General features: G+C 27.6%; 1 protein-coding gene across 1 annotated transcript in view; it reads left to right on the top strand.

Annotated features, from left to right (window-relative positions):
• LOC100204624 (uncharacterized) overlaps positions 1 to 26,815 on the top strand; it is a 132,439-nt gene that overhangs the window by 22,434 nt on the left and 83,190 nt on the right. The window contains exon 3 of the mRNA XM_065793968.1: positions 4,422 to 4,715. Within this exon, the coding sequence (XP_065650040.1) occupies positions 4,422 to 4,715 (294 nt within the window). The remainder of the gene's footprint in view (positions 1 to 4,421; positions 4,716 to 26,815) is intronic.

Raw genomic sequence — 26,815 nt, 5'->3', positions numbered from 1 at the left:
AAGTTCTTAAATTCCTGTATTTTCATTAACTAAAGAAACTATTGTATCATTCACATAAGTTGCTTCAAGAACAGCTTCAGAAGTCAAAGGAAATTTGTATGCTTATTTTCTTGCATGGTTAACAAATTTTTACAAATTGTGCAATAAAAGACGATGATTCCGAATTCCAAAAGCCGATTAAACTGGATTAAACATCAGGTTCTACAGTTGGATCAGATTTCTCCAAAATTTATTAATATCTTCGATTATCTTTATGTATTCAGATTCTTAAATACCTTTTTGCAATATCACAGGCTAATGCGATGGATCGTTTTGAAATCAAAAACTACCACAAAGTTTTTTTGAAGTTTTGGACCTTGATAATTAATGTCATTAATTGTATTTTGCAGATCTATCTAACACAATTCTAGCTTTTGTAGTTGGTTTTTCAGGACGGAGAATTAGAAAGTATGGTAAGTACACAATCCAAATATCTCTTCATATTGGCTTATAATATTATCATGATCATACATCATATCATCCAAGACTTGTTTTTAATAAGACATTTTTCTGTGTTTTTATTTGGTTTAATGCCATTATATAATTATCATATGAATATCTATTTTTCTATCCATGGCAATTTTAACTCATAATAATATTAACACTGTACTAAATAAATTAACAAGCAAACTTGTTAATTTATTTAGTGGTCATATTTTCCAAGTTTCCAGCTAAATTCTGTAAAAGCTTGCATTTTGATAGTTTTTCCATTCAATGACTCCAGTGGCAGACTCCAATGATTCCAATGGCATTATTTCAAATTAATTAATTTTTCCATTTATCATATTGGCGGTTATCTTTTCAGTTTTACCTTGTAGTGATAACTCAGCAACTACAGAATTCAAATACGGCTTGATACTTCCATCGTCAAGCAATGTGTTGCTTGACGATGGAAGATGAAATTTAAAAAAAAAAAATAAAAAAAATAATAAATAAATAAAAATAAAAAAATAAAAATGTATATGTATACAAGTCAAAATTTTCAAAGTTTTTGGAGCACTGAGGAACAGTCACAGTAAAATGATGAGATCTAATTGAATGACCAGTAACATGAGAATGAATTTCAGTAGATGGGCACAAGAGATGCTAGCTCTTTAGAGCAGTGCCCATTATAGTATTTGTAAAAAAAAAAAGGAAGCAACTTTATGACAATGGTTGGAGGTTGACAATGGTTTATGATAATGGTTGGAGGTTGGCTGCAAGAGCAGGTCCAACTATGTTGAGAATGTGTTTTTGCATCTTGTCTAAAATAATAAGGACATCATTCGAAGATCTGCTTCAGATATGGCAACAGTATTTCATACAAGTACAGATTTGAAATTTATAGAGATAAAGAATAGAATCCAGAGTAAGAAAGTGTCAACTACAATAAAGAGACGTAGCCTTAGCAGATGCTAATTTTGCAATGGATTTGATATATGGTTTCCAAGAAAGATCGGAAATAAGAGTTAATCCTAGAAGATAAAGGGTAGATGACTCATTGAGTACATTACTATTCATAAATAAAGGAAGATCTAAATTATTGCAATAACAATTGGTTGAAAAATTGGGTTTTATCTTAAAGAGTTAGAGTTCACAAGTCACCAAGAGCCCCATGCTGTAGCAGACATAAGATCCTTTTCAAGCTCAAATGCTCCCTCTAAGCAATCAGAGAGTGTTGGGTTCTTATCACGACAAGAATAAATGGTAGTATCATCAGCAAACAATGCTACCTTAGATGTAAGAATATCTGGAAGATCGTTAATGTAAATTAAAAAGAGTATAGGGCCAAGGATAGAACCTTGAGGAACCCCTGAAGTTACAGGATATGAAGAAGAGTGCTTTCCATCGAGGACAACTTTTATACTACAATTAGAAAGGAAGGATTCAATAATCTTAAAGATCTTACCTAATACACCATAAAAAGAAAGCTTATGGAGAAGACCAGCATGTCAAACTTTATCAAAAGCTTTAGAAATGTCAAGAGCGATAGCCTTAACCTCTCCACCTCTATTGGTTATTACTGTTAGCAAATCAGCTGTAGAGCAAGAAGATGGAAATCCATATTGATGATCAGAAAGTAAGTTTCGATATGAGAGGTTAAGTGTTTGTTAATTAAAGATTCAGATACCGCTTTCCAGGAGGCTGGAAAGCAAGACTCTGATAAGCACTTGTTAAATAGATTTTAAAGTATAGACGACAGCTCTGGAAAACACTTCTGCAAGACTATAACAGGTATGTTGTCTGGACCACAAGCTGTAAAAGTGTTTGACAAGAAGTCACTTTAGATGCAGAAGCTGGGGTTACACAAACATCAAGCGATGGATCAACCTGTTTGTCAGCAATATTAGGTAGAACGCGACTAGAGGAACAAAGAAATAATATTGGTGAAAAATTCTTAGCAAACACTTCAGCTTTGCTTTAGGCTGATGGACAAAGAGAGAGAGGGCTTGGTTAATTTGATCAGAAATAACATTGAAAAGAGTGCCGTCTTGAGATGAAGGAGAGCAATATAGAACAAAGAGAAAGGCGATAGAGTGCTAAACAAAAGCACATAAAAGAATAGTCTGTGAATTCAAACCTAGTTTCCTGACAAATGAGTGAATTTTTACAAATGTAAATGCCCATGCCAAGCATGTGACTATTCAAGTCTTTAAGAATTAAAGGAAGATAACCATCAACACTAAGATCACAAAATGAGACAGCCTGGTCTGGTGAACTTTGCAAGAAATAAGATACAACAGAAGAAAAGTTACTTCAAAGGCCATGAATATTAGTGAATGATAGGTTTAGAGAACTTGATGATGGCAATAGTTTTTTGTGTTTTTTGGTTTTTGGTTCTTAAGTCATTTTTAAATTTGTTTAAGAACTTGACTCAAAGCATAAATAGTACTCAGTACACTATTTAATAGTTCAAGCATTTGCCTCATTACTATTTGTAAACTGTAAGCTGTAACAAAGGGCTCCATATGTGGCCTCGACAATGCACACCAAAAGTATGATAAGAGACACCATTCATGCACAACATTGTACTGTTAGTACTCTGATATTTTACAACTGTTGATGGAGTCAGCCTCTCTGAGAGTTACCACAGAGTTCAGTAAACCTGACAGCCAGCCGGTCTCAGAACAATAAACTGAGTTTTAGAGCTGTACCCTCATTAGGAGATAAAAGAATGAGTTGTCTAGTCATAAAAAAGAGGCACAAGCAAAAGCCATGCATTGAGTCAAGATTTTAAACTGGAAACAATGTGTTATAAATACATCTGCACTAGCCTAAAAGATGAAGAAGGGGTGCGAGACTGGTCAACAGATAGAATCTGTTTAACCCTTAAGTCTTTGCCTAGGAGGCCTTCTTCAATACAGCAGCCGGATGCATTTAACATCAACCCAAGATAAATATTTTTATTGAGACACCATCTTTGGTCTTTACTCAACCAAGAGCCCTAAGGTTGAGGGCATTTTAAGTTAGAGTTGACTTTTCCAAGCCTTTGCCCAAAAGCCTATTTCAAGGCAGTAGGATATGAAGCAGATTGTACTGGGTTACATGTTACCAGTTGCGGGATTTCATGACCTGACTTTAATTTACTGTTTTTCTAAATTGGCAGCCCTGATGCTTGATCGCGTTTAGCTTTAGACCAAAAAGAGTTTCCTGACTTACCTATTTATCTTGGTATAATTCATAATTCCATAAACTATTTTAACATAATTAATAGATTATTATTTTGTATTTGAATACCCAATGAAACATTACCTGTGTCTAATAGCTCTGATGATGATTTATCTCCACTTCATAAAAAAAAATGTAAACGAAAAAACCAATCTCTACAGAAAATATGCACACATATGAAGATTTGGAAAAGAAATGTCTAATTGCAAATTAAATAGATTTTTGCATAAAACTTTTTGCTTTAATTTGGCAGCAAACTCTTACAAGTGATGATCAGCAAAAGCAAAACATTATCCAAATAAAACTAAATTTTTTTATTATTTGTGAGTCGCAGTGTTTTGAACTATGTATAATTTATGAGAAAAAGCGCAATCATTTGCTATCATCAAACGATGGAAAGGTTTTTATCATAACTTAAAATTAATAGATTTTAAATATCAAATATTTGTTCTAATAAATAATAAAAAAGTAGTTAAACCTAAACAAAACAAAAAAACGCATAAAAGTTTAGTATTTGGTATGAAAAACTATTTGGCTGAAAACCATATACTATATCTAGTATTTGGTATTCAGCCAAATGGTTTGCAATACTTTGCAAAATAAAAAAAGTAAGAGCCTTTAATACATTTTCTCTATAAATAAAATGATAATTAGTTGTCTATTTTTTTGCCTTAATTTTTTATGTTATGTTTTATTATAGAACTATTATACAAAGCATTTTAATGTTTTTATAGTTAACGTTAATATGGGAAGCCTTTGAATGTGTTTTATTATGGACATCTGATCAAGCATTAGACTCAAATCTGAAATCTACTGGTTTATTTATTGTAAACAAAGTACTTCAAAATCACATCAAACTTCTCTATTCATCATTAAGTGTCAATGCATCTACAGATTTGGTTATTGCTGTTTTAAAATGCATGGCTGTAATGCTGGCACAAGGTTCTACTGCTGTTTCAGAATTTGTTTCATGCTTTGATTTCTCTCTTAAAGGGTTGAAATTTCATGCCAAAAAACGAATTAAAAAGGTTTATTTTATTTTCTTTTTAAATTTATACCTAATTGTTGTAGAAATAGCTAATCTATTTAGCGAGTGAAAAACATTTAACCCACACTCTGATAGCATTTTACGAATCATTATTGTTTAAAACCTTATTTAAGCTATTATTTAAAACCTTCTTTCAAGTTAAATTTATCCAACTAGTTCATTATTAAGTTGTATAATTTTTTATAAATTACTTTTTTTGTTGGTTATTAAATGAGATTTTGTGGCAATACATTTATTTTTTATTACATTTATTACTTCTATTTTTTATTTCAAATTGTTACTTTTTGTAATTGACTCATTTCAACATTGGTTTACATACAAGTTATATTTTTCTAAAATTGTCTGTTGCCCTAAATACTTGTAAACAGGGCCAGCGCAAACACATTTGCTGAATTTTTTTTTTAATTTGCTGACTAAATTTTTTTTTAAATCATTAAATTTAATCATTCTAATAATAGTAGTAGTAGTAGTAGTAGTAGTAGTAGTAGTAGTAGTAGTAGTAGTAGTAGTAGTAGTAGTAGTAGTAGTAGTAGTAGTAGTAGTAGTAGTAGTAGTAGTAGTAGTAGTAGTAGTAGTTAGTAGTTGTATAAAAATGTGCAGCACATTTAAACAAGGGTTAAATAGTGCGGAGCAAATCAACAGTAGATGATGCCCTGCGGCAGTTTTGTTAATTAATTGTCCAAATTGTTAAACAATATCTTAAACAATTCTTTGGTATAAAATTTGTAAAAAAGTGATGTCTAGGCTGATAATTTCCAGTCTTCGTTGTGATCTAATTTGATCAGCAGGAGCTGTAATAATTATTTGTGGTTTAATCCATTGTATATTATTGATGTGTATGATATTTTAAATTGCTGAATCATATCGCTACACTTACGTCTACTATCTAATGGGGTGATGTTAAATTTTTGCATCTAATTTTATAGTTAATTTATTTTATTGCATGTGGTATTTGTGTCGCACAATGTGGAATTGATTCAAAAAGATTTATATCTTTTTGGAGGTGAGGATTCCATGCGTGCACTGCAAATTTAAGGTGTGGATGAACATAGCAAGTATATGATTTCTTCCAGAGTAGTATAAAAAGTGGATTCTGGGCCAAAAGAATTTATGGCTATTTTACAACCATAAATTATACTATTGTACAAAAAATTATGGTTACATCATAACCTTAATTTCTAAGCCAAAATAAAAAATAAAAAAAAAATAAAAATAATATAATGGTAGTATAACAACTATAATTAAGATATAAATTATGGTTACATCATAACCATAACTTCTGAGCCAAATAAGAAAAGTAATAATAGTAGCATAACAACCATAATCTATATATAAATTATGGTTACATCATAACCATAATTTCTGAGCTAAATAAAAAAAAATTAAATTATAGTTATATCACAACCATAATTTATTAATATATTATGGTTGCATCATAACCATAATTTCTGAGTCAAAAAAATTATTTTATAAAAATTTTTTAATTTTAAATCAATTTTTTTAAGTTAAGCGTAATAGTAAAATTCTCCTTTTAAAGCATAAAAACTTCCAGACTGTCCAATTTAATCATCCCCGGAGTTTGTAACCACTAATCTTTTTCCATTATTTTTTACATACTTATCAATTCTTTATTGTCAACCCATGAGTTGAACATCTCAGGGTACCCATACCACTTTACTAATGATTTGTTTTTTGAGTTTACGTATAACTTTTTCAATCCTAAATATTTTTTTTTGTTTTTTGCAGTTCTTGTTCATTAAAGTACCTTATATTTCTTTACCATTATCGTTAGTTATTTTATACGTCAGCGGATCTGTGAACTGAATCTTTGACACAGTAAAAACCTCCTCAGTCCATCGCGGTGTGTACCCTTTTTCAAACGTTACCTTCTTTTTAGTTATCCTAACTCTATCACTAATTGAAAACCTTGGTTTAACGGGCTCTAATTGTACCTTTCCATTTAGATTCAACGAAACAATATTCTCATTCTTTTTATCGCTAGCTGTGACTGGTGTCATTTTAATTGAAGAATGCCTTTTGTTGTTTTATTTATTTAACATTTCATCTAAAACATTGATATGTTTTCTTGTAGAATTAGCTGAAAAGTACTTAACCATTTTCTCTTTCATTGTTCTATTCCAATGTTCAACTACAAAACTTTCTTCATTTTCAGTTAAATATAACTGAACACCCAGCGCTTTAACGTGCTTATTATAAAATTCTAAGCCTTTATCCACCCATATCTTATTACACCTTTCTTTAAAGATTTTATTAAATGCATCAGCAACATCAACTCCAGTTTTACTCTTCAATTGAACAATCCATCCGTCCTTTGAAAAAACATCACCATTAATAAGTATTTTATAGCGTCATTGAATTTAGAAAAAGATTGCATGTTGACTAAATCAACAGCCCATATTTCATCAATTCTATTTACTAAAACTTTTCTTTTTCTGAAATGTTTTACAACTGATCTATTAAATTGGTAGTTTTTTTGAACACCCAATCCAAACTTTGCTTTAGTTGATATGGTAGGTTTTATAATACCTCGTTCAATTCTTTCACGTATTGTTGGATACATTATAGCATCCATTTCTTCAAGCATAATTTTATCAGCTTCATTTCTTTTTGCTATATTTGTAAAGTATTTACAAGTAAGACCATGATGGTAAACTGCATTATCAACTCTATCTACAGGTTTACTCCATTCTTTATATGTGTCAGTAGAAGTTAATTGTTCATTTAAATTAGTACCAGGACCTGCAAAGTTCATACCAGGTAAATGCATTTCCCCTGGGAACTTTGACCATGGCAGTTTTATTTTACTTGTTGCTGAATTAATTGAACTAAATGACCCCCTGTTCTTGCTGATACAAATGTAGTTTTTGTCTTTCCGCAAATTGCCCAAGTTCCACGTTGCATAATTTTTTTTTGTTTTTACTTACAACATTTTGTAAGTTTAGTGTATTTGTTTTGTTTTTACATTTAACACAGTACATGTTTTTATATAGAGTAAATACAAAAATAGATATTATAGTTGTTATTCACATTCCATGATAACATGGAATATGAATAACAATAAGGGAATAATAATAATAAGTTGTTACCTAAAAGTATAAGAGGAATTATTGTTGGAAAGTCAGGTTGCGGAAAAACTACTTTACTATTGAATTTACTTTTAAGACCTGAATGGTTAGACTATAATAATTTACAAGTTTTTGGAAAATCTCTTTTTTAGCCAGAATACAAAATATTAAAACAATCTTTTGAAAAAAAATTACAAAAAAAAGTTATTCTTGAACTATTTAAGTTACAAGACAAAATAGAAAAATTAAATGAGAAAACAGATATGGAGTGTAAGTTTTTTGAAACAGCTGAGGATTTACCAGATCCTGAAGATCTTGATATTCATAAAAATAATTTGATGATATTTGATGATTTACAATTAACAAAACAAAATAAGTGAGAAAAATATTATAGAGGAAGGCATAGTAGTATATCTATCTAGCACAAAATTATTTTAAGTTACTAAGGCAAACTATACGAGAAAATACAAATTTTATTTGCTTATTTCCACAAGATTCAAAAAATTTAAATCATATTTATAAAAATCATGTTTCAAGTGATATGACAAAAGATGAGTTTATAAGATTTTGTAAGGTCAGAGCTTCATGGATTTGTTATTATAGATCTATCTTCTAAACGAGATTATGGAAAATATAGTAGTGGATTAGATAATTTTTATATACCAGCTTGTGAATTTCGAAATATTGTCTTGTATATAAAAAGAATGTCTTTTAATATATTATCAAGTGGAAATGGCGGTAACATAAAAACTAAGTTTGCTCCTATTATTCAACTTAAGCAAGATAAAGAATATGAAATGGCTTTAGTTAGTTTAGAGACATCTTACAGTTTTCTTAATATTGATTCTTGAAACAACAATTTTAGATATAGCACAGATAATGGAGGAACTTGACATGATATAAACATTCCAGAAGGATGTTATGAGATTACTGATATAAATGGATATATTCAATTGATTATGTCAGAAAATGAGCATATAAGCGCAGAAGTTGCAGATATTAAACTTGAAGGAAATAATAATAGATTAAGATCAGTTTTAAATATTGCATCTGGTTATAAAGTTGATTTTACAACTTCAAATTCAGTTAGAACTGTTTTTGGTTTTAACATTGGAATATATTCATCAGGTTACCATGAATCAACTAATATAGTAAACATATTAAGTGTTAATAGTATACATGTTGCAAGTGGTATAATAGAATCATCCTATATAAATGAATGAACAGAAAACGTTATATATTCATTTTTCCCAACTGTAGGTCCAGGATTTAAAATTGTTCAAGAGCCCTTAAACTTACTTAACTTATTAACTTACCAGTAACACTAAAAAAAATTTCAAAAATGGAAACTAAATTGCTTGATCAAAATGGAAATTATAGTTGATAAAATTTCCGAAAGTGATATTGTGTACTTAAAAAAGAATGGACAAGAAGTTAAAATGACAGCTGCAGGATCTGGTTTATATTTGAGACCATGGAGTAAAGGAAATACTGTAGGCGATGGAATGTACTTACATAGTGGGAATGGATATACATCAGCAGGCTCTGGTTTATTATTAGGACCAAATTCACCATTTGCTGATATTCCATTTTTGAATATGATTCTCCGATTTTTTTGAAAATCTTTTTTCACATATATAAAAAATTAAAACGTCAAGAAATAATCCGCTAATGCATAAATTTATAAATAAATATAAAAAAGTTGAACTTCCTCAAATACCTTTGAAGCCACACAAAGATTTAGAACACCCTTCAGTATTAATAAATGAGAATAGATATGAAATATTTGCACAACATGATATTACAATGAAATCTTTATCACATCAGTATATTCTTTTAATGTTTGGTGTAGCAATTAATAAAGGTGTTGCATTAGTTTCATTAAAACAAGAATTTAATTAAAAATGTTAAGTTTACAAGATTCTGTAATATCAGAGTCTGTTGCTGCTACTGTAGTAAATGTTGGTAATAATTCTGTTTCTGATATATTAATTAAAAAAGGAGAAGGTTTATGTTTTATTAATTTATTGTAAATAGTTTTTGAAAATATTTTTTTCCCCTTGTTAAAAATGGAATATAATTATAATAAAATATATTCAACTCTTCCAGGTGCACCTGATGAAAATCAGTCACCTGTTGAAAACCAAGCTCATGTATATTGTCTACAAAAAATTATTGAGATTCAAAAAGAAATAGAGTTTGAGAGGGAAAAGAGAAGAGCTGTAAAAATAATTTCAGCAGTTGATAATGTATTACTAGCAAGCACCATGGCACTTGGAACTATTGGAATTGGTTTTTTGACAACAATAATTGCAGCACCAGTAGCTATTGTATGTGAGGGTATAGCATTAGGAGCAGGTGTGTTATCAATAATAGGTGGACAAATTAATAAAAAATTAAATTTAAAAGCAGCAAATCATGAAAAGATTAAGGTACTTGCTGATTCAAAACTAAATACAGTAAGTGATTATATTTCTAAAGCTTTAGTAGATGAGCATATAAATGACAATAAATATGAATTAATACTTGGTGAACTTGAAAAATTTCAAGTAATGCTTGAACAAATTAGAACAAAAATAAAAACTAAAATTGATGAACAAACTAAGGAGTCATTAATTAAACAAGGAAGAGATGAGGCAAATAATATACTCCAAAGTAGATTTAGCAAAAATGTAAACGAAAAAATACAAAATATTTTTTTAAAATAAAATGTAAAAAAAAACATAAAAAAACGTAAAACATGAAACGCAAAACAAATGTAAAACATAAAACACAACATGTGTTTTTTTTATTTTATAGTAAATAAAATGTCATTTCTAAAAATTGAAGATCCTGAAAAAAGAGATTTTAAATTGTTAAAGAATTCTTAGATAGTAAAAAAAGAATACAGCAGAATAATTTATATGAAAAGATGGGTGAAGCTAATTTACAGTTAGACTTGACAAAATTGTACAAGCCATTAGTTGATAGTCAAGCTTGAATATAGGAAAACATATCTAAATTACACGATCAAACTAATAAATTTGCACTCACTTTTTCAAATGCTTATCCTGAAATAATGGCTAAGCATGCATATAAAGAACTAATGCCTTCTTATGAAGAAACCACGATCTTGAGGTTCGGAAACTATAAACCCATACAAACCAAGGTCATCTAGGAGTGGAAAATACAGAGAAATAATAGCTCCAATTTGGAGAGATATAAACAAAAAATGAGAAGCGTGAATCAAAAGGAACTGGATTATAAGCTGTAATTCTTCCTAGCAACCCTAATGCACTAGTTAAAATGCTTGAATTAGGTATAGCTGCATGGAAAGCAGGTAATACTGGATCTAGATATGAAGCTGTTGCAATTTGTGATGAATTATTATGGCAAGGTGTTATAAATAGTGAACAGTATTAATTGATACAAAATAATTTATAATTACATATATCTCAATGCATATGTATATATATATATATATATATATATATATATATATATATATATATATATATATATATATATATATATATATATATATATATATATATATATATAGTACATAAAAAATGCTAATTATTCATACTAAGAGATATGTAAAGAAACATGTTGCTGGAGGAAGTGATATATTCGACAGCAGTGATATAATGGGCAGCAGCGTCAAAAGCAACAAGAGTAGCATCAGCTATGTTGAAGAGGTTGGCTGCAAGTGAATTAGGAAAAACTGCAATAACTGCTGCTAAATCAGTATGAAAAGAAGTTTCTACGCCAGCAATAGAAGCTGCTAGCAATGTTGCAGTTCAAAAAGGAAAACAACTGATTGAAAAAGCTTCTTCAAAATTAGTTTCACAACCAAATACTGCTATTAATACAAAAAGTAAAGAAATAATTTCAAATTTAATAAATAATGGAGATGAGGTAACAACAAATATAAATAAAATAATGATGGGGGCTGCGATAAAAAATCAACAGAAAAAAATCTCAAGTGAAAACGCTATAAGAATAGAAGATCTAATTAAAAAAGGACGCAGTCTTAGACTTAGATAATTTTTTATACAGTTATTAGTTGGCAAAAAAATTTTTTTTTATAATGTATATAAAAAAAACAAAATGTCTGAAGTATTAAATTTTACACAAATCCTAACTGTGGGTGAAGAAATTGAAAGATTTGAATTCCATGATAATGAGCCAATGGCTTGTACAAATCTAAATAGTTCTGGAGAAATAAGAATCAACGTTGAGCAACGAGATTTGTTCACACTTCCGTCTGAGGCTTTTCTCTTGTTTAAAGGAAGGCTTCTTAAAACTGATGCAACAGCTTATGCTAATGCAAATGCAGTGTCACTTACAAATAATGGTATTATGCATTTATTTAAACAAATAACATACCAATTATTAAACCAAGAAGTAGAAGCTGTTTATCATCCAGGTCAGGCAACTACAATGTTAGGAATGCTTAAATACCTAAACGACTTTCAATTAGCACAAGGATTAAATCAATTGTGGTATAAAGATTCTACAACAACAGCAGTACTTGCTGATAACCAAGGGTTTGCAGTAAGACAAGCATACATTATTCAGAAACCAACTGCAAAAGGAACATTTTCATTTAGCATACCTTTAAGGCACATTTTTGGATTTTGTGATGATTACGGCAAAGTTATATATAAATTTAAACATACACTAACTCTTGTAAGAAAAAGTGATGATGATGCAATTTTTAGACTTGCTGCTGTAGCTGCAGGAAAAGTTAATCTTGATATAATATCATTGTTCATACCACATGTGATCCCATCAGATGTAGAAAAGATTAATCTTTATAAAACTATTGAATCAAAAGTGACACTTCCAGTATATTTTCATGCGCGGCAGTGTGATACTATATCTGTTCCACAATCTACTACATTTTCTTGGAGACATCTCCTGGAAAGGAGATGTAAAGTGAGTGTAAAGACATCTCCTGAAAAGCCAAGATACATCCTTGTTGGATTCCAAACAAATAAAGATGGAAACCAAGAACTTAATCCTTTAATATTTGATCATTGTGACTTGAAAAATATGTACATTATGCTTAATCTGGAAAGATATCCTGCAGATTATAATTTATCATTCCCAAATCATCAATTTTATAGAGATGCATCTGTGTTTAGTGAAAAATTTTATGGAATGAATGAATTGATCACAAAAAACAACATAACTCCTTCTGGCTATGAACATTAATACCCACTTATGGTTTTTGATGTTAGTAAACAATCAGAAAGATTAAAATCATCAGTAGTAGATGTACAAATTAAATCAACATTTAATGCAGCTGTTCCAGCAGATACTTAAGCATTTGCTGTTGTAATATCTGATAAATTGTTACAATTTCAATCAGATGGAAATAAAATAAATATTGTTTATTAAAAATTTTTTGAAAATAAGTTAAATTTTTTTTCTTTTTATGATAAAATGAATATAAAATATACAAAGAAAAATTTAAAAAATCTATTAGAGGAAAATAACATTTCAAAAATATCTGACAATCTCGCTACATTGCTAATGATTGCTATGGATAATGGGTTATTAAATAAAGAATCTATTATGACTGAAGTGAAAGAAGTAAATGAGAAAAGATCAGTTGGTAGACCTAGAATACATTCAGTAAAATAAGTAAATGATAAAAGACCAGTTGGGAGACCTAGAAAAAATCGTGAAACACCAGAAAAAATTACAGATCCAAAATATGAAAGATTAAAATCAATTAGAAATAAACCAGTGTCTATTAAATTAAACCAATTCTGGATATAGCATCTTCAACAATTTTAACCCCTACACCTTTTATTGCAACAATACAGCAATATCTCAAAAAGAATCAAGTAATATATATAATTCTATTGCAGATTGGATTACATCTTTAGGTGAAAAAGGCTATGATGCTTTATCATTTATGAATCTTGTAAAAAATAGTGCGATTAAAATACTAAATGAAAATAGAAAATCAAAGGTTTATATAGTTCTCTCTTGTGAAATGGAGTGTTCTGATATTAAAATAGGAGAAACTAAAATCACAACTGCTCCATTTGTAACGATGAATCAAGTTGTATTAGAATCAACAGATTTTAATGAATTATATGAAATATCAAAACTGAGAATTCTAGAAAATTTATCATCATTTCAACGGTTAGGGTCAAGTTGGAGGTTTGTTTCTATTAAAAAGATGGATATAAATATTATTGAGTATAATCCTATTAAAGCTAAATCATACATTCCACTTGATAAAAATTTAGCAACTAAAAAGGCAATAATTTATATAAAAAATGAAGATAATGAGTGTTTTAAGTGGTGTATTGCAAGAGCATTAAATCCAACAGATAATCATCCTGAAAGAGTAGATAAGGAGCTTAAAAATCAAGCTGAAAAAATAAATTGGGAAAAAATAGAATTTCCAGTATCATTAAACCAAATTACACAATTTGAGAAAAATAATATAGATATCAGTGTCAATGTATTTCAATATGAAAATTTATCAGTTCATATTTTACGTGTGTCAAACATTCTGTTATTATATTAAATGTTTAGACGAAAGTATTTATCAAAGCAGTACAGTTACATTTGCTGTGAGTAATGAAATGGATGTTGCACAAGTTTTTGTTGACAGCTTAGAAAAAGGTATTAAGAAAATTTATATGATTAAATTTCCAAAAAGGATGATATATACTCCTGAAAACAAGGATGATTTTAATGCTGCAAATTCATGTCACTTCTGTGGAGAAGATCTTGAAAAAGATAATGTACTGGAAAATATAGAGGTGCTGCTCATCAAAATTGCAATTTAAAATATGTAATTCGAAAATTCTTTTCAGTTATACTTCACAATTTATCTGGTTATGATTCTCACTTGTTTATAAAGAAATTGTCAGGAGGAAAGTTGAGTTGTATACTAAACAATGAAGAAAAATATATTAGCTTTTCTAGAGAAATTAAAGTTGTGAGTTTATTAATAAAGATGTTGAGAAAGTTGAAATTAAGCGTGAATTCCGTTTCATAGATAGTTATAGATTTATGTCTGATGATTTAGCAAAGAATTTAACAAAAGATCAATGTAAAAATTTTGGAAAATTATATTCAGGTAAAAAATTAGATTTTTTACTAAGAAAAGGTGTGTACCCATATGATTGGGTTGATTCTATTAATAAATATTCTGAAATACAATTACCAACAAAAGAATTGTTCTTTTCAAAATTAAATGATGAAGATAAAAGTGATGATGATTACTCACATGCACAAATTGTATGAAATGAGTTTAATTGTAAAACATTCAGAGATTATCATGATTTGTACAACGTTTCAGATATGCTGTTACTTACTGATGTATTTGAAAGTTTTAGAGATGTTTGTATTATTTGTTATAAATTAGATCCTGCTTGGTATTATACATCACCATAATTAGCTTGGGATGCAGCATTAAAGAAAACAAAAATAAAATTAGAATTGCTGAGTGATATGATATGATATTGATGATAATGCAAGGAATAAGAGGTGGAATTATTGGAATATCTAATAGGTTAGGAGCTTCTAATAATAAGTACATGGATGATGTGTATGATCAAAGCAAACAATCAACATATATACAGTATCTAGATGCTAATAATTTGTATGGGTGGGCAATGAGTAAACCACTTTCTACACATGGTTTTAAGTGGATGGATGAAAACGAGTTAGTAAACTGGAAATTAATTTCCTGCATACGAGAAGTTGATTTAGATTACCCTGAAAATCTACATGATGATCATAATGATTATCCACTTGCACCTGAAAGAATAGCTATTGATAAAGTTAAAAATTAGTGCCTAACTTGAATAATAAGAAAAATTATATAGTTCATTATGAAAATCTTAAATTTTATGAAAGATAAGGATTAAAGATTACAAAAATTCATAGAGGTATAAAGTTTGAAGAAAGAGCATGGTTTAGTGAATACATTGAACTAAATACAATTCTAAGAATTAAAGCAACTAATAAGTTTGAAAAAAACTTTTTTAAACTCATGAGTAATTCAGTATTTGGAAAAACAATGTATAGAAAAACAAATATTGAAAACAGAGTTGATATTAGGTTAGTTACGAACAGAGATGCAGCTGTTAAATTAGCATCTAAACCCATCTATAAAAGTAGAACAATTTTTAATGAAAACTTAATAGCAATACATATGAAAAGAACAAAATTACTTTATAACAAACCACTTTACTTAGGTATGTGTATATTAAATTTAAGTAAAACACTAATGTATGAATTTCACTATGATTACATAAAGAATAAATATTCTGATTGAGCAAAACTATTATTCACAAATAGAGATTCTTTATTATATGAAATAAAAACAGAAGACTTTTACGCAGATATTTCTAAAGATATTGAAAGTAAATTTGACACTAGTGAATTTGACCCAAAGCACCCAGCAATTAATAATGTAGGTTTTAAAGATGGTGCTAATAAGTTAGTATTATGAAAGTTTAAAGATGTATCAAAAGGAGCACAAGATGAAGAATTTGTAGGACTCAGATTAAAGTTATTTTCTTACAAAGTACACAGAAAAAGTTAACAAAAAATGTAAGGGGGTAAAGAAAAATGTTGTAAAAAAATAAATAACACATGAAAATTACAAAGATTGTTTATTAAATAAAAAGATTCATATTAGGAAAATGAATGTAATAATATCCCATTTACATGAAGTTTACACAGAAGAGATCAATAAAATAGCATTAAGCTCAGAAGACGATAAAAGAAGATGGTATACACACATATGGACACTACAAACAGAAAGAAGAAAAAACAATAATTTATAAGTCAAAGAGGTCAAAGAGGCTAAGTAGGTCAAAGAGGTCAATAAAGAGGTCAAAGAGTTATATTAGAAGATGGTAAACACACGTTAGGATATGGACACTACAAACTAAAAGAAGAAAAAACAATAATTTTCAAGTAAAAATGGAAAAGATTAATAACAATTATCATAAACATATCAATGTTGAAGGAATAATTTTACCAAATGAGCCACTAACAAATATTCAATTGATCAAAGCAGCAAAAAAACTAAAAATAAAACATTTTAATGATGTATTTGTAAGAGATGAATTACCTAAAAATAAGAATGTGGAATATTAAATAAAGGAGATACAAGTACGCGGGGATTTCATTGGATTTGCTGGTACAAAGACGTAGATAAAAAAACTAAAAAAGTTTTGACTCTTATGCACAACCACCACCAGTTAAAATTGTTAATTATTTAAAAAGTCCCATTTATTATAATAGTGAAAGAGTTCAGTTTGGAAATACCTCATTCTGTGGACACTTGTGTGTATATGTTTTAAAAAAACTAGATGAAGGATTTAATTTTCAGAATATTATTGATAATCTATGGTAAAAAAAATTTTCTATATATATATATATATATATATATATATATATAATTAACTGTTAAAAAATTCAGACGCTATTGAGCTGAAAATCAAGTAGCAAATGGTTTAACAACATCTCAAGCTACTAACTTTATTAGGAGAGATGGACAAAATAATGCAACTAGTAATATTAACATGAATTCTAATAAACTGATAAATTTAGCAGAACCTACTAACTCAAATAACGCTGCTACAAAAAATTATGTTGATAATATAATACCTAATCCTAGCAGTTTAGAAATAATACCAAATTCAAAATTAACATGCATGGGAGTAAAATCGCAGACTCTTGCACCAAATACAGGCACTGATGGAACAGCAATTTTTATTCAAAATAGTGGTCCTGGTATTCTCAGAAAACTATGGTTAGCAATTACAGGAACAAGTGCTACTGGAACTGTACCAGGTAACATATTTATTAAAATATACGTAGATAATACACTTTGCATAGAAAATTCTTCTTCTTCTACATTTATTAATGGAATAAACAGTATAGGTTTAACCACTGATTTTTTATTTTCTTCACTTGGTAGATCATATTATGCAAACTCTTTACAAGATTGTAATGTATCTACTAATACTGGATTAGGAGGATACTTTAGACTTGTTTTACCATTTAAAGCCAATCAAGCAATTGAATTGCTCAATAAAACTGGTAATACACTAACATATTGGCTACAACCTTTTATTACATTAATTCCATTAATACCACAATCAATTTCATCTCCTAATTTATACTTATCAACATTTAAATATTTGAATACAGTTTATGGTTGAGAATATATATTATTGGATACTGTAGGTAATAATAATGGTGTTTATTTAAAATATGCTAGATTTCATATTGTTGGTGCATCTGGAAATTGGTGGGAATCAAGAGATGTCATACACGTCGCACTCAATTCTTCTGTAAATACTAACTCTGTTATACAACCTTGGATGCCATATAACTATAATAATTATACAATATTTCCTGGATATGATGTTAATAGTTCATGTTTTTACTGTTCATCTGGTTTAGAAAATTTTATCTTTTTTCCTGGAATGGTGCTAATGTAGCCTCATTTAATAATACATCATCTGGACTATTGTATCAATCAAAAGCACTAATTGATCCTACAACTACTATCTCATTTTACGCAAATTATACCGATTCTATGCCTAGTGTTGCTGATGGAAGAAGATTAGTGGTTACATTAAACTCTGGGGATGAACAAATTAGACAATCTGGAAGTTTTTATGCTTTAAAAGGACAAATTTACTATTATTCTTAACTTAAAAAATTGATTTAAAATTACAAAAAATTTTTAAAATAATTTTTTTGGCTCAGAAATTGTGGATATAATGTAACCATAATATATTAATAGATTATGGTTGTGATATAACTGTAATTTAATTTTTTTTATTTAGCTCAGAAATTATGGTTATGATGTAACCATAATTTATATATAGATTATGGTTGTTATACTTCCATTATTATTATTTTTTTTGTTTGGCTCAGAAATTATGGTTATGATGTAACCATAATTTTTTTGTATAATAATATAATTTATGGTTGTAAAATAGCCATAAATTTTTATGGCCCAGAATCTCCCTTTTATGCTACTTTTCAGAGATTAACATCATGACTGACAAAAGCACATTTCATTTGACTAATTAATTTATAAGCTAATGAGGCAGCTTTACATGCTTGTGCTGAAGATTTAAGACTGAATGCTATTAAAACACCAAGATCTTGTAGCTGGTTTTTGCAAGATTAAATCTCATATTAGTATTGTAATCAGCAAGAGTGTAGTTTGACATAGGATTGTTTTTATCAATGTGCATAGCTTTACATTTATCGATATTAAGATGCATTAGTCCATGTATTAGTCCAGTTAATAACTTTGTCTAGATCAGTTTGGAGTATACTTACAGGGTATTAGCCAGAAAAAAAATTCATACAGCGTTTTAGCGAAATTGGGAATTTAGGTGCGGCTAAAAAAAAAAAGGTCATTACATTCTGACATTTAAAAAAGTAGATACAATTTTTTTAGATACAATTAAGTTTCAATAAAAAATTTCTATGTTTGCTGGGTTATTCATAGGAATATTTTTCTGTTTTATTTTTCAGGAACATTTTTATATTCAACTTGTTTCATTTTGAGCAATTTTCGTCAGTTTTCTTTTTTAAATTGCTTCTCTCCTTTGTTTAATGTTATTGAGAGAAAACTAGAACAAAAGACAATTGTTTGCAATTTTAATGAATGAGTTAATAAATTTATTTATTGAAACTTTGATCTACTTTAATTGCGTAAATCGCTTTTAAATACAGTTTTAAAAGGTTTAAACGATTTGTTACATATATTTTCTTCTTTTATTTTTATTTTCATTTTTAAATTATAAATGTAAAAAAAATGCTAAATAGTATTTAAATTTTAACAAAACATTTTTGACGATTTCCAAGATCCTCTTGTAACTTTTTAACTTGCTAAAACAACTTTTTAACAACAGTTGATAAAAAAAACTATACATTATACTTAGGAATGCCAGAGTTTTACCACTTTTACAAAGCAAAACACTAAAAAAAAATTATTACAGGTTTGTAAAATCCGTAAAATTGTAATTTTTGTAAAATCCAGACGTTTGACAACCCTAATTATATGGAAAGATTTCGAATATATCAGATTTAAAATACTTAGTATTTTAAAACGAAAAATTTTAAAATAGTTAAAAAAAAATTTTAACTTTCTTACATAGGTAATCGTATTATTGCTCATCATATTTTATATTACAATTTTTATCATAAGATAAATTCAAATAGTAAAAAACTTATTTAAATCGATAGCTTTTAAATGAAAGTTAAATTAAAGTTTCCGAAATTTTGATAACCTTATATTGAAAAATTGGTTGGCTCCCTAATTTCCGTCAAATATAATGCTACTTTTATTTAAATACTCGGTGTAGTTAAGGCAATTTACAAATTATTCGAATTTATTTATTTGAAATTGGCATGATTTTACAGGCGTATTATGTCCAAACAAAAGCTTTAGATGTTATATTTTTTTTCGCTTCAGGTTTTTTTAATATATGAAGAATTTTTCTCTTTTTTATATAATTTTCTAATCCTTTTTACTACCCCTAATTGTGAATACAAAGAATACCATTTTGGAGCCTTTAGATCACTTTCGCTCATTGGCGTTAACATGAATTTAGTTAAAATCTTTTGAAAAAGTACCTTAATTTACTATAGATCCTAGTTCTAATCGTTTCTGACCTATTAGCTTTATATAGTTGTCAAAATATAATATTTCTATCAATTTTTACAAAAAATACAAGAATACCGACCAAAAAAGAACTTGCAATCAAGAAAAAGCGCCAATAAACGTTAAAAGTTTTTAATCTATGAAGTTCATTTTACCTAAAAATCGTATTTATTTAAAATCTTATACGAATTTGGACAAGCGAATTAGGATTTTAAGAAGATTTAGAAAAAAAAAAATCTACAATCTGGGTTTTTTCGCTTCAAATATTTATATTTTATGATACTGCAAAATTTATCATTTTATTTTTTCCGTCTTTTCATGATTCACAGACCTGATCATTTAATGGAAATATGTAGTAGTCAACAAAATATCATACAGACGCTATAGTATTTTAAAATTGCCTTAACTACACCGAGTAAGTAACAAAGACATTTAAGGCGCAGATCGATTTTTTTCAATTTCAAATATACATTAAATATCTACGTAAATTTTGAATTTGTAAATTAAAAAAGAATAATTATTGTAATTATTGTAAACATTGGTTAATAATTAATAATATTATAATATTATTTAATTATCTTCTTTCATGTTTTACGCAAATATAACATATATAATACGTTTCATTGCAAGTTTTATTTTTGATTTTTTTGTTTGTTTTTGGTTTACTTTCCCAGCTAACTTATTTTACTGAAATTATTAATAAATCTTTTAATATAAAAACGTTATTTAACTTATTTTATATTATAATGTTTATTAATATGCAAATTTTATTTGTACCTTTCCTAACTTAAGATAAAAAGCAAGAATGTAAATAAAGAGTTTTTGAATAACAAAAATAAATTAATAAAATAATTTATTAAACGTATTGAATAATTTTTACTGGAGAATAACTGACGTCAATTAAAAATTAAAAACATTTTTTTTTCAACTTTTAAATGAATGATCTTGCTTGTTAATGATGACACTTTTTTTCACTTTAAAAAATTGATCTTAATTCTTAATTGATTAACTTTTCCTTGTCGCGCGTACTAATTGCGTTTTTTACTAGTCTAGCGCAACAATTTAAATCTGAGACTGATTTCATTTTTTTTTTTTACCATGATCTTAAAAACCTTCGGGAATTTTAAACCAATTAGGAAACCGCGTTATACGCGGTGCCATCAGACTGGCTAACACCCTGAATTATACTGTTCTTGATATCTTTCAAATTTATTTTTGCAATTAATTTGTGATCAGCATACATTTTAGGTAGGACCTTGAGCGTCCTACCTAAAATTGAGTTGCTGGAATTCCACTCACATTATCAGCCCATTCCGAAATTCCGTTGACTTGCCATTTTTGACAGTTTTTTTTCTGTTTAAGTATGCATACAGGCGTTTTGGATTCTTATTGTTGGTAGCAAGTGAATGTTCAAAAGTTCGAATACATATCTTTGTTTGTATTTCAAGGGCTCTCTTTGTACTGATATAATTTCTGTAAAGAGATTAGCATTTTCTACCTGATGATATATAACGTTGCCGGAATTTGTTTTTATATTTAATTTGGTAGAGAAGGTTGTTGTTAATCCACAGAGGTCTTTTTTTATTGACTTGATTTTTTACTTATAAAGGAATCACATAACTTTTTATATTGGTCTAAGAATGTTGAGTAGCATTGATTGATAGACTTATTGGAAAATAAATAATTCCAATCAACAGTGTGGATGGATTTAGACACGGCTATATTTAACTCGATCATACTTATATTTATGACTGGATATTTTTTATAACTTATCATTTACTAGGTTATAGTTCCAAGAAATAACTGCGTGATCTTACTTTGTTGAGCCAAGTGGAACAGAGTTGGTTATATCACTGATTTGGATATTATATAATCTTTAGTGTTATTAAATGAGGTATTAGCATTTAGAAAAGTTAGAAAAGTCATTGCTTGTGAAAGTGCTTTATCATTAAGCATGTCAATAAATTTTTTACCTGGGCTAGTTTCGCTACTGTTCATCCATACACATATGTCATTAAATTATTTGATATAAGGGGAATTTAAGTCTCCAGCAATGGGAAGGCCTTGATATTTTTATATATTATTATATTATTTGATATAAGGGGAATTTAAGTCTCCAGCAATGAGATATTTTTATATATTATTATATTAATGCTGATTACTAAAGAACTCAAAAATTAAATGGATACAATAATAGTTAGTTCACAACTAAAACATCAATTAATTACGTCAAAAAATGTTTTTTCTCTCTTGTTTAAGAAATAACTAGGGTATTTCTTAAACCAGAGAATTGATCATCATTGATGCTGATTTTATAAATCCAAATATCTTTGTTAGTATTAAGAAGCATTTTCCGCAGCACAGGGATTTTTTGAACCGTGTGCTGCAGAAGTCATAAAGGCCATGGCTTTCATGTTTTTATAACAATAACCTTTGAAAATAATTATGTATAAAAAACCTGTTTAACAAGTTATAATAAGAACGCTTAAAAAAAACAGCAAATTTTGGACCCCACAGATTTTTATGTGTTCTGAAAGCCCTTGATCATGTACCTATGGGTGTTGCTATTATCAATCTTAATATTTTGTTTATAGTTAGCAAAAGTTTCTCTTACATTTCTAATACATTAAAAATTTCTGATAAATTAGAAATACCTTTAAAAAAATAAATCAAAGCTAAAAACTCAGAATAAGTTCCATCATAATCATTTATTTTAGATGCGTTACAACCTGGAGGAAATAATTTCATAATATTTATATAGTAATTTTTTAAAGTAATTTATATAAAGTAGTTAGTACATAACATACTTTTAATAAAATTAACAATAATTCAATAGGTGAATTACACTTTTTCAAATGCTCAGAATATAAAAAAAACTAGAGTAACTAAAAATTTTTTGAATTGATCTGTAAAGTGTATGAAAATTAAATATCATCTGAGAATATGGATTAGAATCAATGTTTTTTGGCAATAGCCTTCTTCTCTGAACTCTTTTGAAATCAGATTCAGGATGAATGTATAATTAAAGCACATACTTTATTGCACTAAATTATCTACATTAATCCTGTAAAAAATCTTAGTTGAACTGTTTTGCAGCGCAAGGGCATTAGAGCATTACTTTAAGTTTATTTTCACTTTGATTTTTTTCATAAAACACAAAGATACCAAGAATTCAAATGTTAGCATTTTTTTAGATAATCCTAAAGCTTGACTTCTATTATTTTCATCTAAATATCGGTCAGTTGATGTTTCTACAATGCTATTTATAATCAATGATAAAATTTTTCATAAATGTCTCTGTACTGGAAGAAAAAAAAAACTCAAAGTAAAACTTATTTAACTATAAAGCTGGCATCAAGTCAAAAAAAAAAAGATGTTCAAGGAATGTATTAATCCTATGGGCCTGGCATGGTATAAATGGAATTTGGCGATTAAGCAGATCAATTTAGTTGTGTAACATTGACTTTGCCAGACATACTATATGTTTTATATCAGACATACATACATATCATATATATATATATATATATATATATATATATATATATATATATATATATATATATATTATATATATATATATATATATGTATTCTTTTATATTCATCTTCAAGTATGCTGTTGCATACATGACAGTTTTATTCTCTTTTGTTTTTTGTTTTTGTTTATATTCATTGTAACTTCTAACAAAGTAAATCTGCAGCTTAGTAAAATTGTTCAAAAAACAGATGAAAGAGCTGTATGAACCAATAAATAAAAACAGTAATGGATAATGCAGCTGCATTTATATCTGATTATACACTACTTCTAACTGGATTTAAATGTATTTCAAACATCTGTTCTTACTGCTCTTTTATTCAACTTCTAATTTTACTTATTAAATATAGAGTGTTGTTAGGTTGTGACATTCTTTAATTGAAATGGGTTTAAACCATTTGTTATTATTGTTAGCGAAAAGTCTAAAAATAATGTATAAAATATCATTTCTGAAAAAAATTATTTTGACTAAGATAACTTAACTCATTTTTTGCAAACTAAAATATAGTGTTTGAAAAAGGGGGGGTGTCACCGCCCATGCACCTATTTCCTATAACCCATACACCCCCACCCCTATTTCTAGCCCTGCTTGTAAAAAATCATCTTTTTCTTTACTTGTTTCAAAGATTATTAATTCTAATTTATACAGGAAAACTAATTAATTCTAATTTATACAGGAAAATTAATTCTAATTTATACAGGAATTTTAAGTTTAATTAAAGATCACATTAATGCTGTGTATTCTGAGTTCTCACTAATTTTATTTTAAATTTTTTAAAAGTTGCTTTTAGCACACCTTTCATTAAGTCACTTTTCATTTAATTCAACTTTCATTTAATTCACCTTTCATTTAATTGACCTTTCATTTAATTTACCTTTTATTAAATTCGCCTTTCATTTAATTCACCTTTCATTCATTTACCTTTTATTAAATTCACCTTTCATTGAATACACATTTCATTGAATACACATTTCATTGAATTCCCCTTTTATTGAATTCACTTTTATTTTTTTTATTTTAAGTGCCCAAAGAAGTCTTATCACAGAGCACCACAGAAAAGCATTTGAAAGGAAGTTCATTCTGTTTTTTTCCTTACCAATTATAATTATGATAACTTGTAATTTTATTTTAGAAATTTTTTTATTTTTCATCACAATACAATTCTCAATTATCTTGACACATTCAAGCATCTTGCTTATTCGACTTAACAAATTATTAAATTCTTTTAAACCATTACCACCAATTCTTAACTTTGATAAATTGCTTTTTATGGACTATATGAATTTTGATACATTGTTTTACTTTCTTTTTTCTTTTTTTTTGTTGCTGTTTAGTGAGATTCATCTTAGCCTTTTGAACTTCCAAAATTTAGTTGACAACTTAAAACTGTTTTAGGTTGGCATCAAAATTTTGAAACAGAGTTTGACAAATCAACAAACTTACAAAATGTTAACAGAAATTTGACAGAAAAACAAATGCCAAGTTTGTTGACTTTATTTTTAAAACTTTTTTTTTTTTAAACTTTAAAGTCTTTAAAGGTTTTACTTTATTATTTTATTGTGAATTAATAAAAATTTTTGTTGTTGAAATGAATTTGAAGTGAATTTAAACGAAACAAAAAAAATTTCCAAAATAAAGGTATTTATTCAATTCATAATCTGTCTCGCAATAGCTTGAAAAAACCAGATTCAGTGTGTTGTTAGATATTTTTTCTGATTGTTGAAAGGTTGAAATGCAAATTCAGGATATTAACAAATTGGTTTTCAGCCTTGGTAGATAGCTAGATCTATTTCATTTTATTATATTCTAATCTATTTAATCTAATTGCTGTTCTTACTAAAGTTTACATTTTTAAACTTGTAGACCAATAATATCCATTTCAGTTTTTCTCTATATTTTTGCTTATTTATTTCTGCGTTTACTACTTTTTACCTTGAAATTGGAGTTGATCTTTAAAGACAAATAGTTTTTGCTTACAGTTACTTAAAAGTGACACAATTTTTGTGTTGTTAAGATATTTTGGTTTCTAATAACATTTTTCTAAAATCCTTGTTTTGCCTTCAAAATTAGTCTCAAGGTTTTTGAAAGCATTTATAACTCAAACAGTTGTATTAGTAATTCCAAAGAAAAATTCATCATATCCATCATTTTGGATGTTTTTGATGAATTTCATAATTGTGATTTTTGTAGTTGTCAAGGTAAAAAAAAGATATTATATTTGTATGTATAGTTCAGATTTCTTCTTTGAGAATAGACTTTTATATGAAAATAAAATATGTATTACAGTTGTTAAAACACTAATAGAAAGTTTAAACATTGTTAAGTTTATCATATCCAAGCTAAAAAAGCTCAAAACAAGAACACTAATTTTTACCACTTAAGAAAAACTCTGAATATATATTTTAGTTTCAGTTTTATATTTTATAAATATAAATTTATAAAATAATGATTATTTTTATAATTTTTATAAAATTTTGCTTTTTTGAGACCTAACATGATATACTTTTGAAGAACTTTTTTTTTGATAATATTAGGGACCCGTCTGATATTTAAGGGAGTTAAAGAACCTCTAAAAATATTTTTTTTCAAAATTTTTTAATTCAAGTAATTTATTGTTTTATAAAGATGGTAGGAGCAGATATTTTTCAAAAAAGTTGTTTTTTGGGACACCCTAATATATGTATGTATGTATATATATATATATATATATATATATATATATATATATATATATATATATATATATATATATATATATATACATATATATGTATATATATACATACATATAC

Source organism: Hydra vulgaris, chromosome 03 (genome assembly GCF_038396675.1).
Source record: "Hydra vulgaris chromosome 03, alternate assembly HydraT2T_AEP".
Lineage (NCBI taxonomy): Eukaryota > Metazoa > Cnidaria > Hydrozoa > Anthoathecata > Hydridae > Hydra > Hydra vulgaris.
Note: the sequence above shows the minus strand (reverse complement) of the source record. Positions and strands in the feature narration are given on the sequence as shown.